Here is a 16,471-nt window from a genome sequence, read left to right as displayed (position 1 = left end):
GATGAACAGGGTATTTCCCTCGCGTAGGAGCTTGATACATAAGGCAGGTACATTGATTTGATTGAAGTCATTTATAAATCCTCATCAGATTTGTTCATCCAAAAAACATTACTTTTTCTCTCGTCAAGGTCCATCGCCTCAATCTAGTACACGAAGCAATTATCCTGGTAATAATGTGTACAGTACCTTGGTGTTATATATATATATATAATTCCTGCAGGTTTTGGTATGCTTTAGTCACTCAGGAGGCTGTGGGCGATCGGTCGTTATACATGGCAGGCAAATTTTATTAGCCCTAGCAGGAAAATATGGGAGAGTAGTAATAGATTAATGGAATATGATTTTATTTACCGAAAAAAGAAAAAAAAAATATCTATAGTTAGACGAATGTGATTCTGTAAATTAATCGGAGTTTTTTTATGTTCCACTTATTTGTTTAATATATACAAAGTGTGTTTTACGTTGAATAATACGATTGCGAGATACCGTTTTCTTTCTTTAGTTCTGCGTCTAAAAAGATTAAAGAAAACAGGAATGTAAGAGAAAACGCCAGCTGCTTTTATGGGTGACTATTCTATAACCGTCAGAAACTGTGAACTTGAATTTTTGCGGCAAGGAAAAATATAATAAAAAAAGAAAAAATAAGAGAAAGAAGAAAGAAGTTAAATGAATTGACCTTTCGTATAATGGCCAAAAAAAAAAAAAAGGGAAAACAAATAATTAAAGAAAGAACCAAGGAAAAGAGTAAAAAAATAAATCTTTCGTATCATATTTGTGATAATGTAAGTACAATTAATATACAACATGTCAGGAATTAGGAAGCACACACCAGCTGGCCATGAAACAAGAGGAAAGTTGGCCACAAGATGCGCGGCGAGGACTTTGATCACGAAACTAAAGGGGTTACATATTTATATATTTTCTTCTTTTCTTCCCTCTCCCTTCCTTGCGGTACCGAGAAGACTGACTTTTGTTTTTGTTTTTTTGTTCCACGCCCTGATTCATACACCCCCCTTCACATGCCCCATCACCACACACATCCCCCTTCACTCCTGCCCAGATATCAAGCATTTCGTCATTGCTAATATATTCTTTACATTATAGTTTTCTACTGGACGACTGGTGACTGAGAAAGCTTAGTCATCCATCAAAATAATCAGATAATCATATGCATCACCTCAGTGTACAAAACCTTAAAAGAACAGCAGCAAATTAGATAACTTAATAACCTGAATCAGTTTACATGGATGAGGTAACAATGATAAAACCGGACACGCAGCAAGGTTATGACATGAAGTGGACTATAAAACTGAATATTCATGTACATTTTTCTAATAACCCTTGACGTCCGAGAATAAAGTTATATATATATTTACCTAGCAGGCAACACGGAATTGGAGTAATGAGGTAATCAACGTCTCCACTCACCTGTCACCTTCCGCCTCCACCTTTCAGTCCTCTTTTTCTCACCTGGAATGAAACAGAAAAGAATTAGAGCACAACGAGAAAGGTGATCAGGTATTTTCTGTTCAGCCACTTGATTGATTAGTTAGATGCCTCAGAATTGTTATCAGTATTACCATTATCATTATTACCAATATGATTTAATACTTGATAGATTATTCGGATATCTTATTAATATTACTCTTGTTATTACTATTATCATTCCCAATATAATTTCTGGGTAATTACTTGATAGATTATTTAGACGGCTTATCATTATAATCATTGTTAGCATTATTATCATTGCCAATATAATTTTTGGGTAGTTATTTGATATGCTAGTTAGCTTCCTTATCATAATTACTGTTATTATAGTTATTAGGATTATAAACATTACCTTTATCATTTCGTTCTTATTGCTTCATCGAATTTGTAAAAAAAAAAAAGTTATTTATTTACAATGATTATTAATAACGTTTGTGTTTCATTTTACAATTAGAAGTATATCAACAAAAACACGATTGCTTGACACACTAACACAAAAAATAGCCAGTGAAGTGAAGAAACAATTAAGAAATGGGAACAAATCAAGAAAGAAAACAATGTTAGAGTTTTAAACTAAAGAGGAAGAAGGAAGGAGGAAATAAGAAAATAAAAGCCTGGTTTGGGGCCGCCACATTGATTCGTCACGAGGGAGCAAGGATAGACACTTTCTTCTCTATAAATATGCAAGGGAAGGCAAAATAAATGTGATACAAAAGTTAATAGAAATTTGAAACATGACACTCAAATCAAGTCAAGCAAAACAATACAAAAAGTACCCCAATAAATAACAAAGATAATATGCAATAACTTATTTTCCATTGTCAAGAGAGTGACGGTAATTAACAGATTAAGACATAAAAAATATAAAAAAATCAACATTACATGATATGAATAACTCATCATCATGCAAATACCTGACATTTAGGAACCAGAATTAAACACGTCATAATCACAGCTATTCGATCATGTGTGTGTGTGTGTGTGTGTGTGTGTGTGTGTGTGTGTGTGTGTGTGTGTGTGTGTGTGTGTGTGTGTGTGTGTGTGTGTGTGTGTGTGTGTGTGTGTGTGTGTGTGTGTGTGTATAAAGGTCGTGTCTCAGCAAGATGAAGTAACATGAAGGTCGTCTGTCAATACACAAAGGTGCCTCGTCCTCTACCTGTCCTCACCTGTCCTGAGCCTTGGCGCGTGTGTCTGTCTGTCTGCCTGCTTCACGTCTGTACTGTTTGCATGTTTCTTCACTCGCCCTCAGCCTCAAATCATCAACACTCAGGCAGGAAACAATATTTTAAACATGCCAGTTACCTAAACATCACCTGCAGTGTCTTTAAATCACTATCTAAGGAGTAAATTTCACCTTCACTGTCATTTGCATCATCATGTCAAGATAAGTTTAACATTTCTTCTTGGGTCAACGTTTACTACTTGAACTCTCTAACCTACAAACCTCAGCTCGACTACAAGAAAGGGAAGTGGAGAGATACATCTATTCCTCTCCTTAATGGACTGACAGATGCATAGACGAGTGACAAAACTGAATATAAATCGTGATAACCCGGATGTCAAAATTTGCAGTGTCCCAGAGTAAGGATTTCCCGCCCAACGCAGGTTCAAAGGCCAAGGAAGCAGAGTAGAGCACAGAGGCAAGGCGCAGGAAAGCTTACGTTCTGAATTTAGCTCCCCAAAGGTTAGCTCAGGAAGGGTTAGCGCCGCGTGCCTCCCAGATCATCCACAGTCCCGCAATACTTGCATGATTAGCGGGCGAAAGTAGAGTCGATGACCGGCTATTTCACAATTATTTTGAGAGAGAGAGAGAGAGAGAGAGAGAGAGAGAGAGAGAGAGAGAGAGAGAGAGAGAGAGAGAGAGAGAGAGAGAGAGAGAGAGAGAGAGAGAGAGTCATAACGTAACATGATCAGAAGTTTTCCTTCGTTTTCTTTTGATCCTGCTCCTGTCCATTTGTGGTTTTGTTTGTTCTGCATGTGTGTGTGTGTGTGTGTGTGTGTGTGTGTGTGTGTGTGTGTGTGTGCGCACGCGTCATTATACACACACATGTGAACTTGTTTAGACTACCAAAAGTGACACAATACAACTCAAACATTTACACAACATTGACAAGCACGACTCGGAATACAAAGTCACCACAAACACCTTCCTTTATGACCACTCCTAGCACCACCACCACCATGCCACACGCACCACAGGACACCCTCACCACCACAACCACCCCAGCAAGGCCACAGAATGACGGGAAGCCCAAATTAGTGGACAGAGACCGATAGAGAGGCCACTCCACGTATTGACACTTCGGGAAAAAGAGATCTGGCGGGCACGTCTGGACAACAAAAGGTGGAATTTGCCTCGCCCGACCAAACACTCCTTCTCGTTTTCTATTAAAGGAGCGTCAAAAATTAGGCTCGACTGCATTACAAGTGACTGCTGGTGAAGGAGAATTTAAAGGGTCTTGTTTCTCTCTTTAATGATTTTTCCTTTAAATATCTGTATGCAAGACTTGATTTCCTTTTCCTCCTCTCTCATTATCATTGCCATTATCATCAGTACCAGCAGGGGACGTAAGAGTAACTAGTTATTATTCTACGTAGGCCATCGTTGTGAGAAACTTTTAAGAAGGGAGAGAAGAGGCAGGGCAGGGCAGGGCGGGGTGTGGAGGGGGTGAGTCAGGGCGGGTCAGATTAGGACAGCAGAGCCAAGTGAGAAAAACTTACCCAGGTGTGTCCCCCTGACCTTCTCCACTCCACGAGCACCACGCCCCTCTCCAGCAGGCAAGCAGGCAAGCAGAGAGAGAAAGAGAAAAAAGAGAGAGAGAGAGAGAGAGAGAGAGAGAGAGAGAGAGAGAGAGAGAGAGAGAGAGAGAGAGAGAGAGAGAGAGAGAGAGAGAGAGAGAGAGAGAGAGGATTCTGATCTTGTCGCAGCAAAAAAAAAAAAAAGTCACATGGCGCTAATAGGAAGAGAGAGAGAGAGAGAGAGAGAGAGAGAGAGAGAGAGAGAGAGAGAGAGAGAGAGAGAGAGAGAGAGAGAGAGAGAGAGAGAGAGAGAGAGAGAGAGAGAGAGAGAGAGAGAGAGAGAGAGAGAGAGAGAGATTAACTGCACGAATTTTACCCACCCTGCCTGCCTGCACGAACCAAAATTGATAAGTACGAAGGCACGGAGAAAGCCACGGAATAAGAGGAGAAAAACACAAATATTGAGGCCGGTAACTCTTTCGCCATCGCCACCACCACCACCACCACCACCACCACCGAGAGGCGAGTAGCGTCCTTGCAGCGTCTGTGGCTACATGAATCAATGTCAACAAACAAAATAGGTCGCAGTGACGAGACAGTGGGAAGGCTTATGTGCTATACTGCCTCATTAACACGTGTTCTCCTTAAGGGAAGGCTCTGATACATGCCTTCTCTTTGCTCTGTCAAGCCTCAGTAACTATTTGTCCAGTGTGTGGTGTACGTGTGCAAATATTCCAACGAGTGGGTACATGTAATTCCCTTTCGCTTCTTGTATGTAAAGACGCTGAGTGTACTTTCTTTATTAAACCATCTGCACATATTCACAGTGACTAGTTGGTGAGTTAATTACCTTTACACTCATCTGCGTTAAGGAAATTGTCCCCATAATGCTTGGAGTATCATCTTACACGGTCACATCTTCCTGCACTAGTTAACACTCACTGTAAAGATATGAACAACAACAAGAAGGAAAGTAAGAGTAACAGAACAGCTCCAATAACACTTTGCACATCATCCCTACACGACCTCATCTTCCTACACTAAGACTCATTTCCATGTAAAGATGTAAACAACAACGACAAGGAATAGAACAAGTCTCAAAACACTTTCCTTATCATCCCTACACGACCACATCTTCCTACACTAAGACTCACTTCCCTGTAAACACGTAAACAGGAATGACAAGAAAGAGCAAAGTAACATGAGCCACTGACCGCCTGTCTATTGCCACCCTCACCCCACCAGTCGTGTGACGAAAACCCGAAATCTAGAGAAAGAAAACTAGTCGGGAGCTGCATGCATTAAGTGAGTGGGTGAGTGGGTGAGTGGAAGGTGACTGATCCACTCATCGAGCTTCTGCTACAATCCAGTTAAGGAGGACCTACACATATGTTTTTGCTCCACTTTTTGTCTTCCTCCGAGTGGCGAGGCACGAAAGACAAGTCATGCTGGAAGACGCCACTGACCACCTATCGATCTTGAAAAGGGAAAAAGTGTATCGTCTTCCCCACACGTTGGTTTAGAATGACACCAAACATCTGACAAACACGTGCGCAAAACATGATCATCTGATAGGGGAAAAAAAAAAAAAGTGAGGGATGAGAAGCACATTGTCCTCCTTGAATTTACTATGAGTGTCCGTCTCGTTCATCACAAGGCGAGGGAATGTTGAGACGTGGTTGGTTTATATGGCAATTTTTCGAACTCTGGTGTAAATTTCAGGTCGTATTGCAGGTCATATTGCACGGCGCGGAATCAAATTGAGGTTATGAATGGCCACAGAGCAACGATAGAGGATGTTTATCAGTCGTAACTCATGCACCACCTCCTCTCCTTGAGCTGGGGAGTGACCTGCTCTGTGAGGCAAAGGAGGGTTGCTTGCATCAGTTAGTCAGACCAATGCCCGAGAAATTACGAGTGTTTACGAGCACACACGTAAACACAGGTCAGTACACTGCACCCACCCAGCCACACACACACACACACACACACACACACACACACACACACACACACACACACACACACACACACACACACACACACACACACACACACGCACACGCACACGCACAGAGAGAGAGAGAGAGAGAGAGAGAGAGAGAGAGAGAGAGAGAGAGAGAGAGAGAGAGAGAGAGAGAGAGAGAGAGAGAGAGAGAAGCTTGATTACGAAAATGGAAATATCGCCAGTAATAAATGAATATGCAATAACATTTGAATTAAATTATAAACGTACCAATAAAATTAACATGAAGCATAAAGAATAATCGAAGAAAAAAAAATGTACAAAGGAAAAAGAATGGAAAAAAATGTATCACCACCACCACCACCACCACCACCACCACCACAACAACAACAACAACATGCACAGGTAAGCGAGGCAGCAACAACAAAAGACACAACCCATCAGCGCTACTCCTCGCCCAGTGGCCTCTTGACGTCATAGGTAAGAGAGGAGAGGAAATCACCTTTACCTGCATCCCGTCACCTGCCTAAGCCTCACCTGGACACCTTCCTTATTGCACCAGGTGTGAATTCATGAATTTGGTTCGGATTCCTTATATTCTTTTTTTTTTTTTTTTACATTTAGAGCTGAGGTTTAGGTATCTCTCTCTCTCTCTCTCTCTCTCTCTCTCTCTCTCTCTCTCTCTCTCTCTCTCTCTCTCTCTCTCTCTCTCTCTCTCTCTCTCTCTCTCTGTCTCTCTCTCTCTCTCTCTTGTCTCAATGATCTCGCTTGACCACTTTTCCTTTCAGTTCCTAGGGAGAGGAAGAGGGAGGGAAGGAGGAAGGGGGGAAGAAGGGAAGGGGAAGAGGGGAGGAGTGAGAGGGATGGAGGGAAGGGAGGAGGAGGAAAGAAGCGTGACGATGAAAGGGCGTTACTTTCCTGCCTCGCATCCCTCCTCCTCCTCCTCCTCCTCCTCTTCTTCTTGCTCTCCCTTGTCATCTTGCTTATCATCATCATTATCGTCTTTGTTGTTGTTGTTGTTGTTGTTGTTGTTGTTGTTGTTGTTGTTGTTGTTGTTGTTGTTGTTGTTGTTCCTTTTCTTCTTCTTCTTTTCCTCCTCTTCGTCTTTCAAATTCTACTCATGTTTCTCTCTTGTTCTTCTTCCTGCTCTTCCTTTTCCTTCTCCCTCTCCTTCTCCTCCTCCTTCTTCTCCTCCTCCTCCTCCTCCTCTTCCTCCACCTTCTCCCATTCCTTTCCTTTCCATTGTGTCCTGTTTACATTCACTTACATATATCCAGTAAGATATTTATTATCAATTGAGTGTGTGTGTGTGTGTGTGTGTGTGTGTGTGTGTGTGTGTGTGTGTGTGTGTGTGTGTGTGTGTGTGTGTGTGTGTGTGTGTGTGTGTGTGTGTGTGTGTGTGTGTGTGTGTGTGTGTGTGTGTGTGCGCATGAAAGCGTACACTTGTGGCCTAATGAAAGTAGGAAAGCTAATGGGAGAATCACTAACCCTTTACACACACACACACACACACACAGAGAGAGAGAGAGAGAGAGAGAGAGAGAGAGAGAGAGAGAGAGAGAGAGAGAGAGAGAGAGAGAGAGAGAGAGAGAGAGAGAGAGAGAGAGAGAGAGAGAGAGAGAGAGAGAGAGAGAGAGAGAGAGAGATAATAAAAACTAATAATCTTCCTGGCCCACAAGCAGAAGAGAAGAAGATCCAGTGACAGTTCTGTATCCACTTAACCACCATGTGCAAAAAAAAAAAAAAAAAAAAAAAATTCTCCTCACCTTCCATAAAAGTAAAGCCAATGAAATAAAATGAAAATAAAAGCCGGAAAGTTAAAGATTACAAAGTCGGTCATTATACAACATTAATATTTGTACTTGAGTCACCCCCTCATGAAAGCAAACCCGAGATGAAAAACTGGATGGGGGAAAAAAAGAAAACGGGAATAAGAAGACCTTCATTTAACCTTTGTCCTTCGCGTTACTTTCTTTCTCGCATCTGTGTTCAATTCTAGCTCGGATTTCCTCTCTACTTTTGTGACTATGTGAGTCGAGGCTTGAAAGAGCAAATCATTGTCAATTATGATTAAGAGTGTGTGGTCTCTCTCTCTCTCTCTCTCTCTCTCTCTCTCTCTCTCTCTCTCTCTCTCTCTCTCTCTCTCTCTCTCTCTCTCTCTTTACGTAATACAAAATATGATTTATTTATGGCCACAGCGTATAATTATTTACTAACAATAGGCATTTTATCATTGTTAAAGTGCGTGCGTGTGTGCGTGAGAAAAGACAGACAGAGAGAGAGAGAGAAAGTTTTATGAATTTCAGTTATGAGAATATTACTAGCACTTTTATCTATTTTTCTTATTTACAGTTGTATCCCATCAACTGTAAATCATTAAAAAAATATTAATTCATCGATCACTACATCTATTTAATTATATACCTATCTCTCAATCAATCAATCAATCAATCTATCTATCTATCTATCTATCCATGTAACAACCAGTGCTTTACTTACATATCAACAATAATCCAACCCTCTATTTACGTACATCCTTCCTTTAAAACACTAAAAACAAACCGCACCACACTATGAATAAAAAATAAAAAAATACATACAAAAAATAAATAAATAAAAGATCGGGCATAAACAGATTACCTCTAAATCAAAGCAGAAAACATCAGCTCAACTTAAGGCAGTCCTCGTGTAACCTCGGCCTGCAGTTGTTCTAATAAGCTTGAGTGTATCAGTGGGGGAAAAATGTGAAAGGCACTGACAGGGAGAAAGGTAGTCATGAGAGAGAGGCAAAAAACAGCGGCAGAGAAGAGGGCAGGATTAGTTGCAGTAAAATCGAAAAGGAGGATGGTGAGAGTGCGAGGGCGAGAGAGAGATAGAGAGGGGGAGGAGGATGGAGGAAAGAAAGGAGATAGAGAGAGAGGAGAGAAGGACGCTTGCTCATGGTGAATGTTGTTTCTTGAGGTGATGGTGATGTCAACTGCAGCACTTTATTACATCACCTCTCTCTCTCTCTCTCTCTCTCTCTCTCTCTCTCTCTCTCTCTCTCTCTCTCTCTCTCTCTCTCTCTCTCTCTCTCTCTCTCTTTCCCCCCTCTCCCGAAAGGTATAATCATCTTAAGACATGAAACGCACAACAGCGGATCATTTCTGCAACTGTCAGTCATGCAGTCACCCCCTGAATGATGACACCAAAAACAGAAAACGGAAAATTAGAAAAATGCAGCTACGTGATATTATAAGACTGTCAATCCTTCTGTGAGTCACAATAACCAAAAACTACGAAAATAAAAGTGCTTCGCCATCTGAATAATATAAATAGCTGATGATTTGAGGATAATATAGTCGTGATAGCTTAAATATAACGATCATGCAAATTATTGATAGGGAATGATAAAATACATCATTCCATTAACCAATTAAATCAATAAAACGATCTGGTTCAAACACAGAGCATGATTTAAAAGATACCAGTGAGAGCAAAGGAAATGATCGAGTCTTTCAAAACAATTAGTGGTTGTGGTTATATTCTCAGTAAAATCATATAGAATTATTCACTAAATAAAAAAAAATGAAAAAAGAGTGTCTTATCATTAGAACTCAGACGGCTACTTATTAAAACCCACCTAATTAATCTGACATAATGGGTGATCCGAAAAGCATAGACTAGATCTCAAATTGGTTTATCTCTCTGTACAAAATAAGCATGGATAAATCTCTCGACGTTTGGGTAGGCTATTATTTAAAACCTTGTTCCCTGACTGTCCAAATGATACGTTTTCTTCAGAGACACAAGAATTTTTAATCAGATCCATAATTTTGAAGACATTGAAAGTATATATAGGTAGTTGCTTAGATAGGATGTTTATATTACATACTCTAACATTTAATTTCTTACGTCTTATATTAGAGAAAATGTTTAATTATTCATATTCTAAGGAAGAGATTCGTCGAGGAAACTCTTATCATGACATTTTCACTTTTAGATAGGATGATTTATATTACGTAATCCAACATAATATCTATAAAGTCCTATATTAGATAAAATGTTCAACTCTTCATAGTCTAAGTCAGAAACTCACCAAGCAAAGCCTAATCTGCTCTCATGCCATTCCCTCACTTGGAAGGAATACGTAACATACATCTTGCATTCTTTATTAGTCGAAATGCTTAACTCTCCACGGTCTAAGGAAGAAATTGGCGGAGAAAACCCTTATCTGCTCTCATGACATTTCCTCGCGGTCCTCGTCCTTGCCGTCGTGGGAGGTAAAAAACTGTGTGAAAAGGAGGGTATGTGTAACTGTACGTGCCCCTCTCTCTCTCTCTCTCTCTCTCTCTCTCTCTCTCTCTCTCTCTCTCTCTCTCTCTCTCTCTCTCTCTCTCTACGCGTTTTCCGCCAAGAACCGTTCTCGCTATCTGATCTGCGGCGTGCGTGTCTCCAGTAATGCCAAGTGCTTAGCTTTTGAGGCGCACATAAAAGGAGAAGGCGTGGGCATCATGTAAAAACGAAATAAAAAAAATATCGATGTACCTCCTCTGATATGTTATATTTTTTTGTATTTTTTTTTCTGAAGGTACAGGTGACAAAAAAAAAAAAAAAAGAAAAAAAAGAAAAACATAAAAGACTCCTAGGTCACTCCAGCATCAGTACGTCAGCAAGTCTCGTATAAAAAAAATGTTGATTATTTATCTTGTACAATTTTCTGTATTCATTTTCTTTATCGCCACGAGGAAACGAAGGAGGGCGTGCGGGTGATCACTTTTACTTTGCGTTCAAGGGCGACGGGCATCACATAGGCATAGACAACCTCGCACCAACACACGCACTCACACACACACACACACGTATACAAAACACAAAAAAATGTTTAATTGCAGGACTAAAAAAAGAGTAAAAAAGAACCTCAAGGATATTATCGATACTTTTTCTTTGCTTGACGATTTATCACATTTGTCATCCTTCATAATTATTTGACCTCAATAATTTGTCCATCAAGGCAAGTCAGTCATACAAATGCAGTGAATGTTGTGTATCTATTCTTTATTTCATTGATTTGCAGAGTTTATTGTGAACACTGAATACAATATGAACACAACCTGAACAACCTGAACAAAACATCAAACAAATGCAGTGAATGTTGTGTATCTGTTCTTTATTTCATTGATTTGCAAAGTTTACTGTGAACACTGAATACAACATGAACACGACCTGAACATAACCTGAACATAACCTGAACACAACCACCATCCTTTGTTTCTAGGGTGAAAGCAAGCGTTCCCACGACACTCACGCAAAATGACCAGGTAAGACAAGGTAAGACACAGGTACCCAGTGAGGCAAGGAGACCCGACTGACACTCTTCACTGTTTATGCCACCCAGGTTTATTCCACTCACGAAGATGCCGCCATGAAAATCTTCCTCAAAACATAATTCATATCAAGAAAGTCGTCTTCAAAATAATATTATTCCCATGGTAAATCCCCTTAACTAACCTCACCTTACCTATCATAATGTAAACTAACCTAACCTAATCTAACCTAACCTGACCTGACTTAATCTAATCTAACCCAACCTAACCTGACTTAATCTAACTTTACCTAATCTACACCAAACTAGAGTAACTTAACCATACCTTACCTAACCTAACAAAACCTTACCTAACTTAACCCAGACAAACCCAACCTAAACCTAAACTAGCCTAACCTTGCTTAACCCAACTAAACTTAACCTAACTTTCCCTAACCTAACCTAACCTTAAGAGAGGTTATAAAATATGGCTATACTTACGTTAAACTGTATATATTCTTGTATCTCTTGTATTCCTTAACCAATAAGCAAGTTTTGTACGTAGATGGGATACTTACAACCCTCCTTAACTAATCTAGCCTAACCTAACCTAACCAAATCTAGTCTAATATTACATCACTTATTCTCATTCCACCTTACTTCACACCTCATCAAACTTCACTTCAACCTGACCTCACCTCACCTCGAGTAACATAACCTTACCTGACATAACGTAACCTATCAATGGGGGAATACCTGGGGAGATCTTGCGAGAGGAACGTTCATAAGGGAAGTTTACCTGTGAGAAGCTTAAGGTATAATGACTAACACCTGCAGGATGGGAAAGTGTCCCAGCCTCGCCGTCAGACACTTCCGCCCTCGTACCTTCCTTCTGGCTGTTTTTTTTATGATTAATTCCATGGCTATTTTATTTTTATTTTTTTCTGACCACGTAGCAAAAGACTCAAGGAATTCCTGTTTTTTTTTCCGTTTTTTACTTCCTGGCAGTGAGGAAAAAATGTCTACGAGTCCAGAAGCAAAAGAAGTAGTGTTTTTTCTTCGTTTGCGTGTGTGAAAAGTGTACACAAGTAAAAGAAAGAGAGAAATATGCGGTTTTTTCCTTGTTAAATAAAAAAAAAAACTAATCTACATGTTCAGTGATAAAAAAGAAGATTCTCTCCCTTGGTGACAAAAAATCTACAAATCCAGGAGTAGAAAAAGGAACATTTTTTTTTCTTCCTTCTTGTCAGACAAAAAAGAAATTTCTCTCAACCTTGAACGGAAAAACAAACAAAATCTACATGCTCGGTAGTAGAAGGAACAAACTTTTCTTCCGTAAGTCAAGAGGAGAAAAGGAAGCAACTTTTTCTTTCTCACAAGTTGACAATCTACAAACCCAATAGAGAAAGAAAAGAAGGAACACTTTTCTCTCCATGGATGATTAAAAAAAAAAAAGATCTACATCATTGAGTGACAATCTATAAATCAATTAGAGAAAGAAAGTAAAAGGAAGGAACATTTTTTCTACAAGTCCAGTATTCCAGACGTGACGGAGAGTATGGCGCGTTGGCAAGTTTTTCTTCCCAGTCTGGAGGCAGGTTGGTTCGATCCCCACTGGCTACCTTACACTTCCCCTCCCCCTCCCCGCCCCTGACTGACGGAGGGATTTGAATGCTCGGAAGAAAGTGAAGAAAAACTGGTTGCATGGAAAATAAAAGACGGTGCAGTTACCTAACCTTTCCTAACTCTGATGCACTGTAATAATAATAATAATAATAATAATAATAATAATGATAATAATAATAACAAACAAAACTTTCAGGCTTGTTTGTAACTCCGAGCATTGCGTCATAATAAAACGCGCATTTGAACGAGTTTATCGGCTCACACAAACAACTGAACTTCATTCCTCAATTGAGAATATCGACAACAAATAACAAATAAAAGGGACGAGACTGCCATACGAAAAAAATGATCATAAAATACATTATATTCAGTGATTTCTTCCCTGATTCCAAGTAAGTTATTTATATGCGCTTAACTCAATCTGAAATAGTTCATGGGAAGGCTAAAGAAAAAAAAGTTAAGGCCAAATATTGAAAAACGCAGAAACACAGAGGTCAGAGTGTTTTGCTAAATGTCAGAGAGAGAGAGAGAGAGAGAGAGAGAGAGAGAGAGAGAGAGAGAGAGAGAGAGAGAGAGAGAGAGAGAGAGAGAGAGAGAGAATCAAAACAGACAGAAACATATACAACCAACCAACAAATCACACACACACACACACACACACACACACACACACACACACACACACACACACACACACACACACACACACACACACACACACACACACACACACACACACACACACACACACACACACACACACACACACACACACACACACATATCTAATAAAAAAAAGACAAGGCAAAGAAAAAAAAAAAAAAAAAAAAGAAAAAAATCCGAAGAAATAAAGAGAAACAAAGCCAGAAACGGAAAAAAGATCAAATTAAAAAAAATAAATAAATAGATAAAAGAAATAAACAACTAAGAAAAGAATAAACAAATGAAAAATACACATAAAAACAAGCCCCAGTACACGCACACATTTACACACACACACACACGAACAAGAGAGGCGCCACACCCCGCAGTACTGACTTCCAGAGTGACCAGCGTGACCCGGCCAGTCTAACGTGACCCCGGGAAGTCGTGATGAACCGGGAAAGGGCGGCGCATGTTTCCTGACGCACTTCCCGCCCCGTCACTAACCCAGGCTCTATGTATGAGACTTTATGGGGTTCCTATTTCATATATGCATTATTGGTTCGTCTTATCTGGTTCTCTGTTCTTGTTTCTGTGTTTAAAAGGTGTTTTTTTTTCTTACTTTCTCTCTGAATGTCTCGTCACTGTTCTTTTCAATGGTGTTCCTATCTCGTTTACGTTATTGGTTTGTCTTACGGGTTTTCTGTGTTATTTCTGAGTGTAAAAGAGGGTGATTTGATTTTTGAATGCCTTTTTCTGCCGTCTCGTTAACTCACTCCCTCTCTATCTGTTTTTTTTTTTTTTTTTTTTATCTCGTACGTATGTTGTTGGTTTGTTTTATGAAGTTGTGTCTTATTTGTGCATGTAAAACAGGATGATTTTGATTTTCTGCCGTCTCGCTAATTCACTATCTCTATAAGTGTCTTTATGGCATTTCTGTCTCGTGTGTACGTAATCAGTTCGCTGGTTCGTTGTGTTATGGTGTAATGTGTTTTATTTCCGTGTGTAAAGAAGAGGGACCTAATTTTCCGCTGTCTTGATAACTCATTCTTTCAACAAGTGTCTTTACGGCATCTCCTGTTCGTGTTCTACTTCGCTATTTGACTTCTGTATGTTGAGAAAAGAGGTCATTTCTGGATATGCATATCTGGTATCAAACTATAAGATCTAATCATGTAAATATTATTCCTGCACATCTTTTTTACCCACTCGTGTTCTACTTCTCTCATTCACTTCTTTATATAAAGGAAAGAGGTTATTTCTGGACATGTGAATTTATAATTAAGATATAAGTGCTTGATATATATATATATATATATATATATATATATATATATATATATATATATATATATATATATATATATATATATATATATATATATATATATATATACTACTTTGTACATATTTTTTTGTCATTTAAGTCCTTCTCATATTGTCTTCTATGCAAGGGTCATCTTCTGTAAGGGGAAACATTATAATTCTAGTTATTTTGAGGGGAATTCTCATGTGTATCTTTCTGAGTGGAGTTGGGATAAAAGCATTTCTACGTCATTAATAAAACATTTGTTCTTCTCACGTCACGCAATCTGAATCACACCACGCCATTCCCTCCTCACCCCATTAGTTGCATACTGAACAGCGATTCATGGAGCTTGTTACTTTCATAAAACAGGTCTTGTCTTCAAACATGGCGTCCTTTTTTAATGTAAGTCAGTGTCTCCCGCTATAATTCAGGCGCCATTAAGATATATTTCATTATATATTCCACTGACAAAACATTTAAAAAGAAATTTCCTACTTTTATCACTTTCTCTCTCTAAGTTCATTACTTCCTCGTTTTTTTTAAACGAATAATACATAAAAAATCCATCGTCCTACATTAAAATATATTCCTTAATACATTTTCTAGTTATTTCTTGCACTGGAGCTGTAATTCTCAATAACAGTAAAAAAAAAAGAAGAAAAAAAACTCGTCTCGTCCAACACACATATAAATATTCTGTACTGTATTTTCTAGGCCCTAATTTTCTTCATATTTTCCCACCAAGGATCCCAAATCTAGCTATACAATAACTTCCAACACATGACAAGCCTTAGACGTCTACTAGTTTCCAACCCCTCCCTCCCCCTCCCGTTACCTTACACGAGTTCCCATATTAATTCTTGTTTTCCTTGAATGCATATCTAGTTTTTTTTCCCTCACTCTCTTAATCCCCCAGAGGCGTGTATAACTTAATGAAAGGTGACAAGTTTTCCCTGCAGAGACATCAGGAGACTGTGACGCCTTGTTTAGACTAGGCGGCTTGAAAGTGACTGGAGGAGAGGTGGGTGCGTGCCGGCAGACGAGGAAATGACCGCGCCGTGAGTGATTATAGGTCAGAGAGAGAGAGAGAGAGAGAGAGAGAGAGAGAGAGAGAGAGAGAGAGAGAGAGAGAGAGAGAGAGAGAGAGAGAGAGAGAGAGAGAGAGAAAGTGTGTGTGAGTGTGTGTGTGTGTGTGTGTGTGTGTGTGTGTGTGTGTGTGTGTGTGTGTGTGTGTGTGTGTGTGTGTGTGTGTGTGTGTGTGTGTGTGTGTGTGTGTGTGTGTGTGTGCATCCGGACCGTGAGAAAACAGAAAGGCAGCAACAGAAACAGACTAACGGAAGCAAAAAATCACAATTGAGAAATGGAGAAAAAATAAATAAATAAAGCATGAACAAATGAAGACTGACGTGAATCGAAA

At 39.5% G+C, this 16,471-nt stretch overlaps 1 protein-coding gene across 1 annotated transcript in view; it reads right to left on the bottom strand.

Annotated features, from left to right (window-relative positions):
• Nucleotides 1–1,045: 1,045 nt before the first annotated feature.
• Nucleotides 1,046–16,471, bottom strand: part of LOC135088896 (uncharacterized) — a 49,645-nt gene continuing 34,219 nt past the window's right edge. The window contains exon 2 of the mRNA XM_063983962.1: nucleotides 1,046–1,470. Within this exon, the coding sequence (XP_063840032.1) occupies nucleotides 1,467–1,470 (4 nt within the window). The 3' untranslated portion in view covers nucleotides 1,046–1,466. The remainder of the gene's footprint in view (nucleotides 1,471–16,471) is intronic.

Source organism: Scylla paramamosain, chromosome 32 (genome assembly GCF_035594125.1).
Source record: "Scylla paramamosain isolate STU-SP2022 chromosome 32, ASM3559412v1, whole genome shotgun sequence".
Lineage (NCBI taxonomy): Eukaryota > Metazoa > Arthropoda > Malacostraca > Decapoda > Portunidae > Scylla > Scylla paramamosain.
The sequence above is the reverse complement of the archived record's forward strand: the minus strand, read 5'-3'. Positions and strand labels throughout refer to the sequence as shown.